Genomic DNA, 20,237 nt, shown 5'->3' with positions numbered 1-20,237 from the left:
TCACAAATGGGAACATTGTCAGCTGTGTATCTAGGTTGTCTAGTTTAACAACCTTTATTTTTATTTGCCTCTGCAGATCCAGATGTATCAACTTTCTCGACTTCTTCATGATTACCACAGAGATCTCTACAATCATTTTGAAGCACATGAAATTGGACCTAGTCTGTATGCTGCCCCCTGGTTTCTTACCATGTTTGCCTCTCAATTTCCCCTGGGGTTTGTGGCTAGAGTGTTTGGTAAGTCACAATAAATGTTAAGGATACCTAGGACCCATTAAATATATTATTTGTTTGAAATTCGGGAAGTTTTTTTCTATCAGTATGAGCCAATCAGCTAATAGGACATGAGTGGTTTTATTAAGATTGTATAGACAAGAATGTGGAGACAGAGAGAGCATAGCAAATGCAGATGCTTTCGTTCCACCATGTCAAATGCTTTAGATTTCTTTGTAAACAGAGTAGGTCTTTCATGACAGTAACCACACTTTCTGGAAAATAGGCAATTGGTTAAAATGGGACAAAATCTTTTTTAAAATGTGTCATATTCTATGCACAGTCCCACAAAAGCATTGTGATTTTTTCTTAGGCTGTTAGTAATTTGGGACAGTATTCTGATTTGACTAAACAACATCTATTAACCTATGTTCCATGGTTGACAAAAAAATTGATGGAGCCCCTAATCTCTGCCTAAACCTATTGATTACATCATACCTTAGTATGGAATCAAGTTGACATTCCAAATATAACATGCTGAAATTATAATCCAACATTCCTCTTCACAGTCATGTATAATAAAAAAATATGATCTTTGGCATTACTTATCAATGTCTTGCTCGAATGCACATAAACTAAAACATATGGTATCTGTATATATCCCACCCTATATGTTTCCAAATGTAGGGTGGTGGTTTTTAATTATTGTGCATTTTTTCTTTTTCATTACCCTTCTTGCAGAGAAACACAGACAACTTGTTAAAAAAAGCAAATACACTTGAAAGGAACTGTACATATGTAATGTAATATAGACAAGTAAAAGCACTTTGTGGAACAAAGAATGGCACTAGTTAGGGAGGAGATACGTATTACAAAAAAGCAAAACTTTGCTTGCTACATTGGAAGCAATGATTTGCAACAATTCTTGGAAAGTTGCTCACAAAACTTTGTACAGTATAAGGAGTGCATTCTCTTTTAAATAATGAATTCCAGCTGTGGATAGCCATGTTACTTACTCTGCTGCACCAAAGACAGCAAATAATTATTTTTTATGATACTTTAGATGAAGAAGAAGAAAAAGAAAAGGAGAATTGCACACATTAGTCCCTTTTCTTTTACAAAAAAAATCGAATCAAGGCCTTCCTGGTTAGCAGCTCACTTTTGCAGTTGTTATGCTACAGTAGGTCTTTGGGGAACCCAAATTCCAGATAAGGAAGTTCTAAGTTTAAAAATTGGCTGTGTGGACTAGAGGGCTGCATTGTGTGTTAAACCCGCCTCTGTTTTTTCTCTCTGCCTCTGTGAACTTTCAACACCCCTGTGTAGATATGACGGTCCTATACAAAAAAAAATGTATTCTCTTATTTGCTCAGCAATAGAAAAACAATGTTAACTCTGTTTCCAGATTGTATTTTTTAATCATGCTGACATTTGTTTGGATGTCTACATTACGTCGTTACTGGCTCACCACCCAGATCCAGCAAACCTTTGCCCTGGATATGTTCTTAAAACAATTGACCTTTTGCTTAAATGTTTGATGTGTTATACAGGGATCGACAAATTATGTGCAACCCTGGTGGCCAACCAAGAAATTTGTTGTCACATGGATATCCTCCAGGGGGGCAGGGTCTTGATGTATATTTGAGATGCAGCACAAGGCCAGGGACAAGCAGAAGCTTCTCTGATTTTCTTCTTCAGCATGAAACTGTAAAGGGCGGCAGAAACCAGTGGGCTTTTTCTGCCAGGCATCTAGAGCTCCAGCCACATGGCAGGCAACCCTCCATGCCTGCACCATCCTTCTTAGTGGGTGAGGGGCAGCAGAGGTGTGTGGGCTTTCTGCACCTGCCTCTACTGTCGTTCCTCTGCTCAGAGCCAGGGAGGGTTGATGGAAGCATGCAGGGTTTCTCTGCTTCTCTCATGTGGTCAGAGCACCACCCCACTGCCAGGTACAGAGACCAGGCATTGTGCTTGCACTGACCCCCTTCAGCTTGGAAGCCGAAGTATGTTTTGGCTAAAACAAGTAACAGGTTCCATATTTGCATTGGTGGAGAATCAGCTCTCCCCTTCTTCACCTCTAGCATTATGAAGAGGTCTTGGGCCTGTCTCCCTTGCCTGAGCCTGACTCACCCCTCTCTGTGGTAAGATCTTTGAGGAAGATTATAAAATGCTGCTGTTTTATACAGGAGCAAGACAATTGGTATGTTTGCCACACTAACATATCATAGGTCACCTTGAACTGATCTCTTATCTCCCCCACCCCCAGCTTCTTGCATAATCACTGCTCTTGGCTTAAATTGAAAATTAGTTTTGCTTGCCTATGCTTTCAGCATTATCTGCCCTAATTCTAGCATGTATTTTAATTTTAGTTTTTCCTTCAGTGAGCTCTCTTAAATTTGGGTGCCTTGCTGGAAATTAATTTTGTCTGACTTTATTTAAGTGAAAGGCATTTAAGCACCAAACATTTATTATACATGGCAAATGATTGTAAGGTTAGACTGGAACTAACAGCTGTCAGTAGAATGCACATATGGTGTAAGTGGAAGCAATGTAAGATATATGTCAGACAGAAAACTGTCCATTTCTTCTATTGTTTCATTCATATATGCCTTTTGCTGCAGGATACATAGAACTGCTACATGAACCTATTGTATTCATTTTATAACCAATGCATTATTTTATCAGTATGTCACATATTGTTAGAAATCTTTGAATCTGAGAACTGGAATATAGCTGCCATTACCAGAATGATTATTGATACACAGGGTACTTGAGCATTTGGTGGATTCCAAGCTGCTTAAAATTTTCATTATAATTTCTTCTTTGCCTTCTCCCCCCACCCACTCTTTTCCCCTCAGACATGCTGTTTCTCCAAGGATCAGAAGTTATATTTAAAGTAGCTTTAAGTTTGCTGGGAAGCCATAAGCCCTTAATTCTGCAACATGAAAACTTGGAAACTATAGTTGATTTCGTTAAATGTATTCTCCCAAATCTAGGTTTGGTACAGATGGAAAAAACCATAAACCAGGTATGAAGCTAGGTATACCAGGAAGATGTAAATTGCAAAATTGCTAGTAATTTATTGATGCCCCAGTAAAGAAATGAATTGGCTTATGCACTTTGAGAATGTAGATGTTCCTTGTGGAGAGCTAAAAAATATTTGTAGAGACTAGCCAGAATTGTTTGGGGGTAATAATATAGCTAGATTTCCTCCTGTGTTTTAATAGTGAGCATGGACAGTTTACTTGAACAATGGAAATGCTTTGGATGTTTGGCAATAGTAAAATATGTCCTGTGCACAAGAATCAAGGTTGAGTTTCCTCTCCACATAATATAATGCAGTATTTCCTGAAAGCAAGAAATTAAGCTAATGCTCTGGAAAATGGAAGCAAGGGAGAGAAAGTAATTAATGGCAAATGATATTTACTTGAGATTCCTACCCATTCTACCCATTCTCATCATTTCCCTGACATTTCATCTTCTAAACTCCACAGTCTGCCCATCCCTCCCTTCACCTCCCACCAGGTCCTACTTTGCAGCCTGCCCAATTCCATCAAACCCTTTGATGCTTCACTTCCTCGCCACTCAGATTCCAAGGCCTCGGTATCCCTGCATGTCTGGCATTCCAGTTTTTGCCCCTCTCACTGTTCTTTCCAGTAAGGCTGTAGCAAGGCTTCATTTCTTAATGACTCCTCCTTTCATTGTATTCCACCATTCTACAATCTAAGTGCATTGCATTTGGTGAACTAGATGTTGTAGGTGCATAGTTCAGCCCTCTAATCTATGCAACTCATAGCAAAATAGATGCTCTCTGTAATCTAGCCACTTGGAAGAGCACTGTTGTCTGTGGTAGCACTGTTGTCTGTGGTTTTGCTATGTTTTGCATACCGTTGGTTATCTCTCTGGTGTGAATTAATATTCTAAATGCTCTTTATTTGGGCGAGCCCTTTTTGACTTTCAAAAACCAATAGGATCTTAGCCACTGGATGCCTTGACTTCCTTTGTAATCTTGAAATGCCTCTGTTAACTTTTGGAGCTAACTTATTGGTTAGACAGTTGGGTGTTTTGTGTTTTCAATGTTCCCTTCATTTTTACAAGACTTTATCTCAGTAGGCTCATAACATTTTTGAGCAAGTGTAATGAATGAATGAATAGCATGATCTATAATGTGATTCCTCTTAGCTATGAAACTAGATGTGAAACAACCTGACATGTCATGAGGGCATTATCTCATGACAAAAATGCTTCTATATGGTAATAAAGTGGTTGATACTACTTTTCGTTGGTCACCCTGTTACTGGAGAGAGAGAAAAGAGAAAGGTTCAGAGGCAGCAAAAATGAAACTCTGATTGACAATAAATTTTGCTTGGGAAGAAAATTTGGATTATCTGACGCCCCGATTTCTTATAGACAGTGAGCCAAACAGGATCTTATACAGAATATGCATGCAACAGATTTTTCTGGTTGTTGTTTTCTTTCTTTTTTAAATCAAGGCACTCTTCCATTTTACGTATGTACTAGGTATTTGAGATGGATATTTCCAAACAGCTGCAAGCTTATGAAGTTGAATATCATGTGCTTCAAGATGAATTGATAGATTCTTCTCTCAACGACAATCAAAGGATGGATAAATTGGAAAAAGCCAACACCAATTTACGTAAACAAAACTTTGACCTCCTTGAGGAGCTGCAGGTACTGATTGCACATTATACAATATACATTAAATATAGCTCAGTGGCTAATAACCTGGCTCATTTATTTACAGGTGTATGCATCAGTAATCAGTGAGTTTTTATATTTCAGAAACATTTGCACATCTAGTTTCCGTAACCCCTTTTGATGATTATTAGAAAATCAGATGGCGATGGGATTTGATTACCATTTTAAAAAATAAAAGTCCTGAAATGCCTAGTGGATTTGTCATCTCTCCCTCACTGGGATATCTTGTACAGGAGCATAACTACATCGTGCTTTTAAATACTAGGTATCTGTACCATGGGGATACAGGCAATTGCTAAGCAGAAAAAAGATGAGATGAAGGAAGTAAATTTATGAGACGCTTAGCCAACACAGCAACTGTTATGCACTATGACATCAACAGAAATTGCTTAAATAGTGCAACTGTTGCTCTCCAAGGTCTACACAAACGCACACTGTTTCCCATTTGGTGTTTTTGGTTTGGTTTTGAGCATAGCCCCCCCCCTTGGGATCAAAATTGGGAACTAAAAAGATGGAAAGAATACAAATCATCCAGGTTCATGCTTCCCAGGTCAAAGCTTGCTAAAGCTGAAGAGGCGAAAAGCCAATTTCACAGTCTTTGGCAGGCTTTTTTTTTTGTTTTGTTATTTGTTTGGTCTGAATCATGATTCATGTTTCCTTACCTCAGCATCAGTGAGGCTCATGCTAGATAGATGCAGCTTTGGATTAACAATGCTATTCTTAATTAAAATGCCTTGGTTAATAAATTTACACATGAATCAGTCAATTCATGGCGCAGATTTATTGGCTTTCCGTTTTTCTACTCAGTATTACGTTGTAGGCTTAAGTCATTCTGGAGCTTAAGTAAACAAGTTTTGGAAGGAATGTGGAGAATATATCATACACAAAATTTAATTCATTATTAAGTAGCAAAGTGGTCATTCCCCCCAGTGGTGACTGTGGAGAAGTTGAGTCGTTACATTGTTGGCAGGAATCTTCCCTGCACCAAACATTGATGTCCACAACTGTCCCACATTCTTTTTTTTCTAGATGTAGTCCAATTCTACTCTATCCTTAAACACTAAAAAAGCCATGAAGGAAACAAGCTTCATCAGCATCGCCCCAGTATAGGCTCAATTTCATTTTATGTAGAAAGATGAAACTCCAAAACTGGCTATGTATGCCAGTAATTTGGATTGCTGTACTGTATTTATTGTTCTGCACATGTGAATTTCAGCTGGTTTCACATAAGAGGAATAGAAAGGTGTGCTGAGGGAGCAGTCTGCATGTTCTTACTTGTTTTCCTCACAAGCAATCTGTCTATGTTTCTTGTTTGTCCCTTAAGATGGCAAATGGAAAGATCCAAAACCTAGAGGCCATGGTTGATGCTTTGCTCAACAATGAAAGCAAGCTGAGGCAGACAATTCTCACTCTAGAACTGGAGAGGAAAGCACTGCTGGAAACGGTAAACGAGGTGCACATACATTCGGCAAACCCCAGTGGAAAGCCTCTGCTTACCAGGCAAGAACATATGGATTCTGCTAACTGACAGCTGCAGACATAATGGAGGAAGCAAGCTCAACACAGATAAGAAGGGGAAAAACATTTCCTGAGGTCGCTATCTTTCAAGGCGTCCTTTGTATTGTTCATGCCTTAACTTTGAGCGAAACAAAGACTTTGCACAAAAGAGATGCATGTTACTAATGGAGGAAAGTCTTGCTTGTTCATATCTACAATTCTTTTGAATTAAGCATATATGCAATGCAGCAAGCAGAAGGACCTTTATGCTGCCTTGTTCCTTTTGCTTTTGACTGACATTTCCACTCCACTGTAAAGATTTGCTGTCCCGAACTCTGCAGCAAGTGCTTCTCTACCCAAGGGCTTCATGTTGCTTACAAACTAAGCATTTTTAAAACTCTACTTTTAACACTGTGTGCTGCAAAGGTGCTGGAGAATTACAGCACTAGGAATTCCTGGAGCGATTCCTTCTCCCTATTTGAGGGGCTACATTATTCATCTGCAATTGGACTTAGTAAGTTTGTGGCACTTCCCCCTCTGCCTGAAGTTAGAGTGGATTCCATTTATTCACATTGTGTTTTTAAATCCCCTTTGCTGCCTTAAGACATCAATTTAGTGAACCCAGTAAGTTTCACCATATGCATTTTGAGATTGTAATCTGTTGTTACAAATCTGATATCTTTTAATTATGGGGGTGTGTGGGTGTGTGTTTTATTTTTAACATCCAACATTATAGCATGGTTTAATGCTCTGATGAAGTAGATGAAGTTCAGGATACTACTTTTTTCTTCTCTAATAATGTCTTCATGACATTATGATGGATCATGCCTTAAAGTGTTATTTTATTTATTTTTGAATTATTGTATACTATAAGCCTTTGGTTGCCAAATGGAAAGCTAATGACTGTCAGTTTTAATTTTAATAGTTAATTTTAATAGTTAATTGGACCCTCAACCCACTCTGATGAAATTTTGCTCTTCAAAACATGCCCTTCTAAAATTGTGGTGGTACTTCCAAGGGTTGGTTCTATGAAAGACACACTTAACAGTGCAATCCTACACATGCCTACTCGGAAATAAACTCCACTGGGTTCAATGGGATTTACTCCCAGGACAGCAGTGTTACACAGAGCAGCTGGCTTATTTGAAGTAGGAGTACAGGCTCTCAATAAAAATATATCCTTTTTTCTTCATATAAACAAAACCATTTTTAAGACCATTTTTAAGACCATTAAAAGCACTTCAAATCACAGCTATCATTGTTCATCAAGAAGCAGTTCAATATATATTACAGAAAGTTCAATTGATAACACAATTTTGTTTCTTTCCAAATAAATTTGTTGACTTGAAATGTATGGGCATTTACTTTAACTAGTAATGTTACAATTGATAAACAAATTATGCATTAAGAAGTTTTCTTCTTCTTCCTGCCAGCAGTGGTTTACAATAATTATTATATTGCACAGTGAATTTCCTGTCTAGATATAAGTTGAAATCCAGAAACATTAAGATCAATTGACTTCAATAGGATGTGTACCTCACATCAAACTTAAACCTATTTAATAGTCATTCCCTCTGGCAAAAAACCCTTGGACAGCATTCTGTGAGGGGTGCTAGAGAGACTTTTCAACACCCTTACCATGCTAAATTTACAGGATTCTTTAAGAAACCATGATGGTTTAACTGGCATATAATTACTCTATGTTATATAGATAAGCCCGAAGTATTGTTTATGTTGCATGAAAAGGGTAACACATTCCTTCGTTTCTCACACCTCTCAAATTCACCTCTCAAATTTGCATCCTTAAACAAAAACAAACTCTTCCATTCACATTTCTACTTTTAAAATGACGGTTTCTTTGTGGGTTCTTCAGAACTTTTATTATTTTTACTCTTAGGAGTGCCCAGCAATGATGTATTTGGTCAAGGCAATAACTGATATATAAGCTTTTTAACACTAAAACAAATGAGCAATAAAAAGACTAACTAACCCAGCCAATATCATATTGTGATGTTCAAAAATATAGAGTATCAAGTCTCCTGCAGTAGTCCTATGGGATTATTAAATACAAATATGAAGAGCCAGTTGGCAGAGAAGGCTACAAGCCCATGGCACCTCTTCCTGAGACTGTCCAGAAAGCACATTGGTGAGCCTTCCTCCACAGAGATTGCCACCAACAGGATGACTTTTTCTCAACCAGTCAGTATGGCCTCCTCAGCTTGCTGGGGGACAATCACTGCTGTGAGCATTCAACAGCCTCTTCCCTTGTGTGTGTTCGTGTGTGAGTGTCCAGCCCTTATAAGGATTTTCAGTCCAGCCATTTTTACTTTCCAGATCTGATGGGAGTTCACTGGTTTGCACTGAAGCAATTGGGGACATCATAAGCAAGACAAATATTGCTAATTAAGCTGCTAAATTGTACTTCAAATTCAAGGTGGGAATTGCCAAAGTTTCTCATGAGGATGGCTGTCTGTTAATTTGCCTAGCATTATTTCAATACATCCGAGAAAGAGAATCTGAACCCAGGTCCCTTTTCCCCCACACAGCAATGGTCATTTTGCAATTATTTTTGCCACAGAGACTACTAGGACTAAATGACGTTTATGTGCACTCTGGCTTCTCTCACGGTGTCCTGTTGCGCCAGAAGTGGTTTCGTTATGCTGGCCACATGATCTGGAAAGCTGTCTGTGGACAAACACTGGCTCCCTTAGCCTGAAGCGAGATGAGTGCCGCACCCCATAGTCGCCTTTGACTGGACTTTGACTGTCCAGGGGTCCTTTACCTTTTTTACCTTACTAGGACTAAACTGGTGTTTTCCACAGCAACAGTCCAAAGTTTGAATGACAAACACACTTTTTTTTAATGGGCATGCCTGCATTGGAGAGCCATGAGCCACCAGATGTGTGTATGTGGAAATTTAACAACGTGCACCTCTCATTCATTCTTCAGTGTTTAGGGAGATTTAAATGTACCTGCAGCAAACATGGTTGCTCTATAATGTGTGTCGGTGACGGCTTTGGAAAGCAATAGCTTTCACTTTCAGCACACAGGTCAGTATTCTCCCTTCAGAAATATCTCCAAATCTGCTAAATTCCCATCTGATCTCATAATACAGCAGCTGTATTACGATTTTCCCTTGCTTGTACAGAATTGTATAGACTATGTTAATAAGTTCTTCTGTATATGTAAAATCCCTCCCTTTGACACCCTGAAATTTAAGGATGCAGATTGTTGTTTAAAACAATCTGGCCAAATTCAGGGATTTCAACCAAAGAATGAATAGGAATATTGCTATGTGAATGAAAGGCTTCTAACTTGGTGGTTCAGCATGTGCATGCTGGGCATCTTATCAGCATGACAGGAAATTGATGGCCTTCTTCTCTCCAGTTGAGGAACAAGCAACCTCAGAGAGCTGGAAACCAGCCAACCCTTGTGGTTTTATGAAGACAATAGGACTGCGGGGAGGGGCAATGCACCATGGAGTGGAATTTAATGAAGCATATGCTTGCTTTATATATCAGTAGATGACAAAATAGTGGATGCCTAGGAATGGATGGACAGGGTCAGGAACATCAACCACAGCCCCTGACGAGGACTGTTGAGTTGGCAGGAGATGGTTCCCTTTAAAGAAAGTTGCAAGAGTGAGAATAGGTAGGAGAGATTATGGGGAGAGTGTTTGGGGTAGAACTTCCCAGGAGAAGTAGTGAAAAGGTTTCAATGCAGGTGTGAAGAATGGGCTTCAGGTGGGGGCTTAGCTGAGCAACAGTATGGTAATGGGACATTAGGCTTTCAGTTGTAAATTGCCCTGAGCATTCAAATTAATAAGTGGATACTACTAGCAGGACTGCTTTCACAATCTGCAGCTCTAAGGCAAGTCACTCTTGAGTGGCCACCTTAAACCAAGAAGGGATGGGGCATGCAAAAAGATAATTCTCTTGTGCTGGCTCTGGCTCTGGCTGTGCAAAGTGAGAGTGGCAGAGCAGCTGGTGTGGGGTGCCCTTCACCAGTCTTGGAATTCCAACAAACACCTGGCTGTGCTACCCTCATCTTTGGACACCAAGGTGTCTGCTCTTCTTCAAGCACCATAAATAGATAGAATATAGAAAGCAAGCGAAAGTTGACAGTAAGTTAAATTGTGACCCAGTGTGGTGTAGTGTTTAAGAGAGGTAGACTCGTAATCTGGTGAACTGGGTTCGATTCCCCGCTCCTCCACATGCAGGTACTGGGTGACCTTGGGCTAGTCACACTTCTCTGAAGTCTCTTAGCCCTACTCACCTCACAGAGTGTTTGTTGTGGGGGAGGAAGGGAAAGGAGATTGTTAGCCGATTTGAGACTCCTTCAGGTAGTGATAAAGCGGGATATCAAATCCAAACTCTTCTTCAGACACTGACTCTGCAAGGAACATTTGATGCTCATGGTATCTTTTGCTTCATATTGCTTAACATAGGGAGAAGCAGCCAATGCACAGGGCTGCCAGGAAACCTGCCTTTTAACTAAACAATCTGAAGTACCAGGAATCCAGTACCTCAAAGCAGGCTTTTTCAGTCTAACCCCAAAGCTAGCCAAGAAATATTTCATAACTATGATGACTGTACAAGCTCCTGCTTATGCCACTGGATTTAAAATGGTTTATTGTGCCGATAAACTGGGCCAACTGGTTATTATAATGAAGACAAGAATGAATTTGGACTGTAATTACACTGTGCTGGGATTTTAGCAAAAAAAAAAGCAATGCAAGTTCTGGAATTTGAATTTCCTTGTGTTTCTAAATGGAAAAAAATCACATGAATGGTGACAGGCCTCATAATGTATCTGGAAATCATAAATGATGCATTAGAGCCAAATTTGTACATGGAATACACCTAGGACTATTCAGGGTGATTGAATGTTCTTAACATAAAACAAGCTCTGCAAAAAAAAAACCAGCACATTAGAAAACGAGGCTACATTTCCGGAGACAGGGTGAAGCATTTAATCATGTAATTATCTGTCAGTATTCAAAATTGATGGGGGCTATACCACATTATTGTGAGCATGTAAATCGGCTTGTACTCGAAGCTGTTCTGCTTGTATAATTGTGTGGTGTGGGTGAGGAGAGAGAGAAAGAGAGAGTCTATTAAAACAATATACAGTGTGCACACCACTTACACATGGGTTCAGTTCTAGGGGTCTGCGTGCAAAGGCAAAATCATGCAGAATCAGAAATGCTACCCTCACAGCACTGTCAGAGCCTTCCTTCCCTCTTCCCCAAGCCTGGTAAGCAAGGAAAACTGACTGGGCATGTAGATGTGTGGGAATAAATAAATGGAAAGTGGTGGAGTTCCTTGGCTCTCCACTTTATTTATTTATCCCCACCCAACCCATACAAGGTTGCAGTCGCAAACCATCATCTATGACAGACAAAATGTGAATGCTTTTGTAGGTTTGGCAGCAACACTCAAACCACTTCAGCCCATGTTGCTGTAAAATGCATGGGGAAGTGTTGTAGCTCAGTGTGAGAGCATCTGCTTTGCATGCAGAAGGTTCAATCTCCAGCTAGGGCTGAGAGAGAACCTCAGCTAATGCCATGAAGAACCGCTGCCCAACAGTGTACGTAGACAAATAACTGAGCTAGATGGTCTGACTCAGTACAGTATAAGGCGACTTCTTGTGTGGAAGCTATTTTCGGGGGTTGGTGGCAAGATGCAAATTCCAAACCAGATACAAATACCAGTGCTGTTAATGATTTGAACTGCAGCAAGCTGTATCTCTTGCTTTTCATTACTATTGCTTGCAGTTTCTTAGGCCAAGTAGTCACAGAGTGCTTCTAGCCGGGTCATTTCAATAAGGCAGTGCAGCCTCTTTACCGCAACACTGACTCACATCCCTCCCCCTCCCCCACCTTCCTACCACTTCAAAGTTTTTGAAATCCCATTAGGTAAACTTGCAGCCAGAAAATCCTCCGTAGTTTCCAGACACAGCATGACTTGTCCTGTTTCCCCAGATTTATTTACATGAGCTATTGTAAGATGAATGAATTTCTCCTGTTACTCCCACCTGGAGACTATTTCTCATGCATTTCCAGCACAGAACCTTCTGTTTTAGCATATTATCCCTGGAGGGATTTTATCTCTGAAACACAGGAAGCTTTCTAATTGCGATGGTTGCCTAGGCTGCTTCACAGGTGCATTGTTTTCCATTCCTCTGAAGGGATAACTACTCCCTCTGGCTAAAAATGGGGGATTCCAACGATTTCCACCGACTTTGGCAATCTCTATTCTAGGGCAAAAGATGCCAGAACATGCTGACTGCTAGTATCTTCAGGCTAATTGCACTCTTTTCCATAGGTTAACTATTTTTGCTGAGTAGCATGTGTATGTATGTGCATTTATATATGTGGTATGAGTGGGTGTGTCTTTGTATATTCCGGGAATTTTCTGGTACAGGATGATGCAGGCAGTATATATTTTTATAACAGTCAACATAGCTTGTTGCGTCTCACTGAAGGTCTTTTAACATCTTTATTAGAGTCTCATCCATTGATGAAAGAGCCTTATACATTGTCAAACTGTTGGTTTAGCAAGGCAAGTGTAACCTGCTCTGACCACAGGACTTTGGTCAGAAACTACCCAATAATCTTTTAAATTGGCCCAAGTTGGCAGCCCACCAAGAGCACGATAAGTTTCTGCTCTGAAACTACAATTGGTTCAGAACTCAGCAGCTGGATTATTGATGGGGGCTGGTTGCCAGGCACACATCTCTCTCATTTTAAAGTAACAATTCCAGTCACCAGTTTTTACCTTTGTCCTATGCCAGGAAAGGGGAGCCCATAGCCTTCCAAATGTTGCTGGATTACAGATCCTATTATGCCTTTTGGCCATGCTTGCTGGAGATAACAACGGTTGTAATCCAACAACACCTGATGACCCAAGATTGGGCAAGAGTGAACTTGTGAGCATGTCCTCTGCCACTATTGTGGAACTCCTTATTCTCTTACCTTCACATCTACTAGCAGCAGCAGCCAATGATGTGGTGGGTAGGGGAGGAGGAGGGTAGCAGAGCCAGTTCCTAGTTTGAGGGGATGCTTGACAAAGTGTCTTCTGGCAAGTTCTCCTTTGGGCATTCTGGGAAATAAAAATGGGTGCCTGCTGCTTGCAACTACCAGGCACGAGGTACCAGGACTCGCATTAGTACTGCAGGTACCAGATGCTGAGGCCAGGCCAAAGCATAATGATTTATAGACAAGAAATGAACAAAATTAGGTGTCACAGAGGCAGGGCCGTCTTAAGCACATCCAGCGCCGTGGTGCAAAGGTCCCTCTGGCACCCTTCCCTTTCCCAAAATTTAGCCTGGGGCGGAGGGTGCCGTTGGGGCCGCCTGACTACAGCCTCCTGCCGACGCTCTCGCTGCTGCCCAGCGGCCGCGAGGAGCTGGGTTGACCAGCGAGTCGCTCACAAGAGGCACATGACACAGACATCTCTGAGAGGGAGGCGAGGAGGAGCAGGAGAAGTTGCCACGGCGATTGGTGACCCCCAAGCCCGCGTCCCAGCCATTGTTGCCTTTCTTCAGCCAATCAGCGTCAGCCCACGTGTTTGTACACAGAGCCGAAAAGAGACTCCCGCCTAGCCCCAGCACCGCCGCGGCCGAGGGAGAGGAGGAGGTGGCGGCAGAGCCATAGGGCTTAGTGGCTCATTGCGCCCCGCCAATGCTGGGGTGCCCCTGAGAGGCCGGCGCCCTGGTGCGACAAGCCACTAGCCCCTATGGGAAGGACGCCTCTACACAGAGGAGCGTGCAAAGCAGCCCAGAATTTCGGTGTTTAGATCTGCTGTGAGAGCAAGCTCACACAGGTCCAGTTTTGTCATACAGGTGTTTTCACAATGGGCATTTGTGGTGAACTGATCGCGACTGATTCATGCAACCAGTTTGTCATGCAAACAAGCTTTTGCTGAAGTGGAGTGTACCAGAACTGAAAACAGAAGATCTGGTTGAAAGAGTTTTGTGGGTCAAAGGCGTGCGCAGAGAGGCATTCGCTTCACACTGAAGCTAAGAAAACAGATTTTCCCCTTCTCCCCCTCTCCCCCTGCCCCAAAGTTCAGAGCTTAACCAAAGTGAAAAGAAATTCGCTGTCAGCCTTTGAAAGAAGTAGGAAGTTTGCAAAATGAGAGTTTAAGAAACAGCTTACTACAAATGCAACTACACCAACACATTTAGCTGGTGGGTCGTCTTTGCAATGTCCAAAAAGGCCCATGCATGCCAAGTTCACCAGAGGTGCCATTTTAGCTCTCATTCATGGGGTCCTCCTTGCAAACTTAGAGATATAGCTGCTTTTTAATGTGTGTCAGGTAATTGTGGTGAACTTTGCAATGGAATGCAGATCTATTTGGCCTTCTGCTATTTCTGTGTTATTCTCTCTCCTGTTCAGTTTTAACCTGTTAAATTAGGTTACTTTATTGTTCTGTTACAATGTTAGATTTTTAAAAAGGATGTACTTACTTACTGACTATATGATTTGTAATTATTATGGAGTGTGTGTGGTTTTATAATCGTTAATGTTTACTGCTGTTCATTTAATCTGTGGTGAGCCACTTTGGGCACAATCTTTTGGGAAAGTGCCATAGAAATTAGAAGAGGAACAAGGAACAAGATTCTCAGCAAGGTTTGAAGCCCTGCTCTGGGACATATTGAAGTATGTTTGTAATTTTTTTAAGCAGTGTATTTTAAGAGTATTTGTTGCAGGGTTTTTTTTAATTACTCTCCCTCATAATTATATTTGCTTATTTAAATAACCGTAAGCAGCTCTGCAATGTTTCTACTCGCAGAGCAACTGAAAATAAATATTTTAAACCAGTAAAATATTGTATAACAACAAATAAAAACATATTAAAACAGCAAAGGTGGTGTAAAAGTATCTGCTGCAAGAATATTTTTTTACAAAATATTTACTAGGGATCCATAAATAATCCTGACATTTGACTAAGAAAACATTAAGTTTTTGTAAGTACTGTACAGTCATACCTCGGTTTAAGTACACTTTGGTTTGAGTACTTTCAGTTTAAATACTCTGCGGACACGTCTGGAACGAATTAATCCACTTTCCATTACTTTCAATGGGAAAGTTCACTTCAGGTTAAGTACGCTTCAGTTTAAGTACTCCGTGGACACGTCTGGAACGAATTAATCCACTTTCCATTACTTTCAATGGGTAAGTACGCTTCAGGTTAAGTACGGACTTCCGGAACCAATTGTGTACTTAAACCGAGGTACCACTGTACCTGATTTGGGAACTTGCAAAAGACAATAACCACTCAATGAGCTGGTTTGGGCATAACACTAAGCCAAGCAATGACTCCTTAGCATAAGTGTGACTATTCCCAAAGAAGATATCACAGCAGTTGAACTCCCCCTCCCCCCGCTACTGCTGCCCTGCCGTAAGCCGAACTATGTTTGGCTTGGCATGTCATCCAAACCCAAGCTCATGGTTAGTTTCTGCCAGATAAACCATGTGCTATAAACACCCAAGAACAAATCTTAGCCACAGCTCATGGTTTGTTTGAAGTGAGACAAACCATGAAGTTCAGGTTGGATGACACTACGCTAAACCATATCTTGGCTTATGGCAGTGCAGCAAGAGCAGTGCTGGAGGAGGAGACAAGGCAGCTGTGATGCCTCATGTTTATGAATTAAGTAATAGGTTGGCTTAGTATTGCATGTGAATCAGCGGAGTGAGTAGAAAGAGTGAGTTGGCCAGAAATATAGTTGCTCCCAAGGAAAAGTCTGGTGCACATGACAGGAGGTGCTGTCCTGCCCTCTGTCAGCTTCCCTTATGTTCTACCAGCCAAATGCATGAGTGCATATTCAGAATTACCAGGAAAACTTGGTCAAAGCCTCATGAAAACCTGGTGAGCAGCCCAAGAAATTCCAAGAAATGACCAGCTTTGAGTGTAAGCAAATATTGCCACTTGATGGATATTGAAAGAAAACTCATTTCCCAATGGGTGCTTATTCTGTAGCATTATCAAACTGGTGAGCTTAAAAATTCCTGGCTGTGACTGAATGCATATGAAACCCTGGTGAATGAATGTCCCATTCATATAACTCATCCGACAGGGTGCCAATATTGTAATGAATGCACAGGATGACTGTAGGAACTGACCCCCCCGCAATGGTCCAAGGTAGTTGGCTTTTCAACCAATGGAGACAAGACTTGCGTAAGGCCAAGACCTACAATCTTTTTTTCTTCATTAATTACATCTCTCAACAACTATAGACCATGAAAGCCATTCAGCTGCTGCAAGCGTGTGTTTCGCTGTGTCTTGCTGTATTGAAGATGAGGATGTAGATTGTCCTTAATTGAAATGGAGAGCATCTCAATAATCTCTGACCAAAGCCTCCTCAAAACATGTTTGAGAGGATTTGTGTACCTGTTTTGTAGGATGTACCACCTCAAGCTGCCTGATTTTAAAAGGCTCATCATTTCAGGTGGCGACAACTCCCTTGGGCAGCCTGCCCAGTGGAGCCAAATTTGGAGTGAATTTTGAAATGTTGCATGTTACAATCCAGTGTCAACTGACATTTAGCAAGATATTTAGATTATAATTAGAAGGCTTGTGAAAGCTGGTTTGCAAGAAAGGTGATCCCATAGGTTGATAGCTAGCCCAACAATTCCACAGGAACCTCTATAGATTTGTCTCTTCTGTTTGTAACCTCGCCTGCCCTATCTCCACAAAGAGCTCAGAATAACATTTTTACCCTCAGAGATGCAATGTTTAGCAAATAATAGATTGGAAACTTTGTGGTTGATTAAGAAGGGGAAGAAATGGAGGCAGTGAGAGATTTTACTTTCTTGGGCTCCTTGATCACTGCAGGTGGTGACAGCAGTCACGAAATTAAAAGACGCCTGCTTCTTGGGAGAAAAGTAATGACAAACCTAGACAGCATCTTAAAAAGCAGAGACAACACCTTGTGGACAAAGGTCCATATAGTTAAAGCTATGGTTTTCCCAGTAGTGATGTATGGAAGTGAGAGCTGGACCATAAAGAAGGCTGATCGCTGAAGAATTGATGCTTTTGAATTATGGTGCTGGAGGAGACTCTTGAGAGTCCCATGGACTGCAAGAAGATCAAACCGATCCATTCTGAAGGAAATCAGCCCTGAGTGCTCACTGGAAGGACAGACCCTGAAGCTGAGGCTCCAATACTTTGACCACCTCATGGGAAGAGAAGACTCCCTGGAAAAGACCCTGATGTTGGGAAAGATGGAGGACACTAGAAGAAGGGGACGAGTGAGGAGATGGTTGGACAGTGTTCTCGAAGCTACGAACATGAGTTTGACCAAACTGCGGGAGGCAGTGGAAGACAGGAGTGCCTGGCGTGCTCTGGTCCATGGGGTCACAAAGAGTCAGACACAACTAAACGACTAAACAACAACAACAAGAAGAAGAAGGTGCCTTCAGTTAATCATACAGGGTTTGGGGTGGGTTTGTTTTTTAATGTGAACTATTTCTGAACAAGTTTATCACAAAAACAGCTGGGGATTACACTGTTTTGTCACAGGTGAGATAGTGCCCCTCCTTACTGAAACCTGTATAACAAGGGAACAATTCTCGTTTAGTAATACAGGACTTGCTTTGCACACAGAAGGTCCTTGCACACTTGTGCACACACCCACCCAAATACACACAGCCTTTATCCCCACTTCAGGATATTTTAATATAAGCTGTAAGCTACTGAAACAGGCAAATTCCCATTCTCTCCCGTTCTATTTTTCTTTCATCACCGAGCTGAGACCCTCAATGTTATGTAGGTCCTGGAAGCTCAAAGGCTCATATTAGACCTGTTGAAATTTTATTTTCACTAATTTCATTTTATAAGTGCATAAAGGAGTTTCCCCATGTAGAAACGACTAATTTTGGATGGACTCATACAAAATGATCGGCACTTCACCACTCATGTTTGACATTGGAGGGAATGACTGTATGTGAGTCCTTCGCAAAATTAGCCCCTGTGGCTAGATAACGTGTTGACTTTCCAGCAAGATGGATAGCTTTAGCTTCTAAGCCCAATCAGAAAAGTCTCACAGGAGCAACTACTAAAAATCCCACTCCAAACTGCATAATATATTTTTTCCTTCATTGTACCACGTCCAAGTGGGCGGCGCTGTGGTCTAAACCACTGAGCCTCTTGGGCTTGCCAATCAGAAGGTCGGCGGTTTGAATCCCCATGACAGGGTAAGCTCCCGTTGCTCAATCCCAGCTCCTGCCAACCTAGCAGTTCGAAAGCATGCCAAAAAGTGCAAGTATATAAATAGGTACAGCTCCGGTGGGAAGGTAAACGGCGTTTCCATGCGCTGCTCTGGTTTCGGTGTCCCGTTGTGCCAGAAGTGGCTTAGTCATGCTGGCCACATGACCCGGAAAAACTGTCTGCGGACAAACGCCAGCTCCCTTGGCCTGTAAAGCGAGATGAGCGGCGCAACCGCAGAGTCGCCTGCGACTGGACTTTACTGTCAGGGGTCCTTCACCTTTACCTTTTTACCACGTCCAATACTGTTACAATGATCTGGCCAATTTCTGAATAATCTCTCCCCAAGACCGATAATTTTCCATTCCTTGCTTATATGTACAACTTAAACTTGTTCCCATTGGGAGGGTTGACATTAATTTCTTTTAAAAAAATATTATTGAACAAATTTAACAAAACACATTGTCAATCAATATAACCAAATACACCCCCCCTTTTATACCCTCTCCTCCCTCCCTCTCCCACCCTCCAGAGACTTCCCTCAGCTCCCCCCTCTGATTTGTTTACACATGTTATTCTCTGCATGTTATAAGGTTGTACATACCATTGCCTTATCTATCCTATGTTCTACTAATAAACTGTGGATGTTTATTCAAAACCTGTCAAAGAGTCCAAGTCCTTTTGTTTTCTTTCAAAATAGTTTGTAAAAAGTTCCAATTCTTCCTTGAAGTCACGGTTGTTGCCAGTTCCGCATAGCTCATCAGTTTTTCTTGCCATTGTTCTTTCGTTAGGACTTCTTCATTCTTCCATCCTTATGCTAACAAGTCTCTTGCCTCTGTTGTAGCATACATGAATAAGTTCTTTGTTTTCCTTGGCAGGTCTTGTCCTAAGATCCCTAACAAAAATACTTCTGGTTTGTTTTTTTTACAATTGTCCTTTTAAACAGTCTGTATATTTTAAGTCTACTTTCCATAATTTTTCCCAATCCTCAAATTGTAAATTATGTCCTATATCTTGCACCCATTTGATCATAACCGATTAAACCTCCTCCTCTTTGGTTTCCAATTCTAGCAGAATACTATATGCTTTCTTCAATAGCTTCCTGTCTTCTTCTATAACCTATAAAACGGTTGACATTTATTTCAATGCAAAACAGGATCTAAAATGTAACTTTTCTAACTCAGATAAGAGAAAACGAGTTTTCATTTATCGGTGCTTAGATTAAAGCATGTAGTTTTTCAGGCTGATGAGGCAAAGACCTTCTTGTGTGTGAAAGGGGTGTGAAATATGCTGCTGTTTCACTGTGTTCCATGTTTGTAAGGCTGTGTCATGCAATAGTGCCTGAAATTGTACTTACTGGAATACTGTATCTAAATCACACTAATGCAAACACAGATAGTACGCATTATGATCCTGGATCTAGAATATAAAAATCAGCAGGAGAAAACTGGAATAACCAGACAACCAAAATCTAATAATCACTTGCATTAAAATTGCAAAAGTGTGGTTCTCCCACCCCCCATGCACCCAAATGCTAGGCCAAGAATCCTGTAATCTGCAGTTTTGGAAAATATAAGCAAGGAAGGGGTACATGTCCCTT

General features: G+C 41.1%; 1 protein-coding gene across 8 annotated transcripts in view; it reads left to right on the top strand.

Annotated features, from left to right (window-relative positions):
- Positions 1 to 20,237, top strand: part of TBC1D1 (TBC1 domain family member 1) — a 116,424-nt gene that overhangs the window by 81,794 nt on the left and 14,393 nt on the right. For 6 of the 8 annotated variants that reach the window (XM_060278922.1, XM_060278921.1, XM_060278918.1 and 3 more), the window contains 4 exons: positions 77 to 236; positions 3,065 to 3,234; positions 4,728 to 4,898; positions 6,250 to 18,103. In XM_060278922.1, coding sequence (XP_060134905.1) covers positions 77 to 236; positions 3,065 to 3,234; positions 4,728 to 4,898; positions 6,250 to 6,453 — 705 coding nt within the window. In that variant the 3' untranslated portion in view covers positions 6,454 to 18,103. Of the gene's footprint in view, positions 1 to 76; positions 237 to 3,064; positions 3,235 to 4,727; positions 4,899 to 6,249; positions 18,105 to 20,237 lie in introns of those variants that run through there. The other 2 variants (XR_009558179.1, XM_060278924.1) reach the window with 2 other exon arrangements.

This window comes from Zootoca vivipara, chromosome 9 (genome assembly GCF_963506605.1).
Source record: "Zootoca vivipara chromosome 9, rZooViv1.1, whole genome shotgun sequence".
NCBI lineage: Eukaryota > Metazoa > Chordata > Lepidosauria > Squamata > Lacertidae > Zootoca > Zootoca vivipara.
The sequence above is the reverse complement of the archived record's forward strand: the minus strand, read 5'-3'. Positions and strand labels throughout refer to the sequence as shown.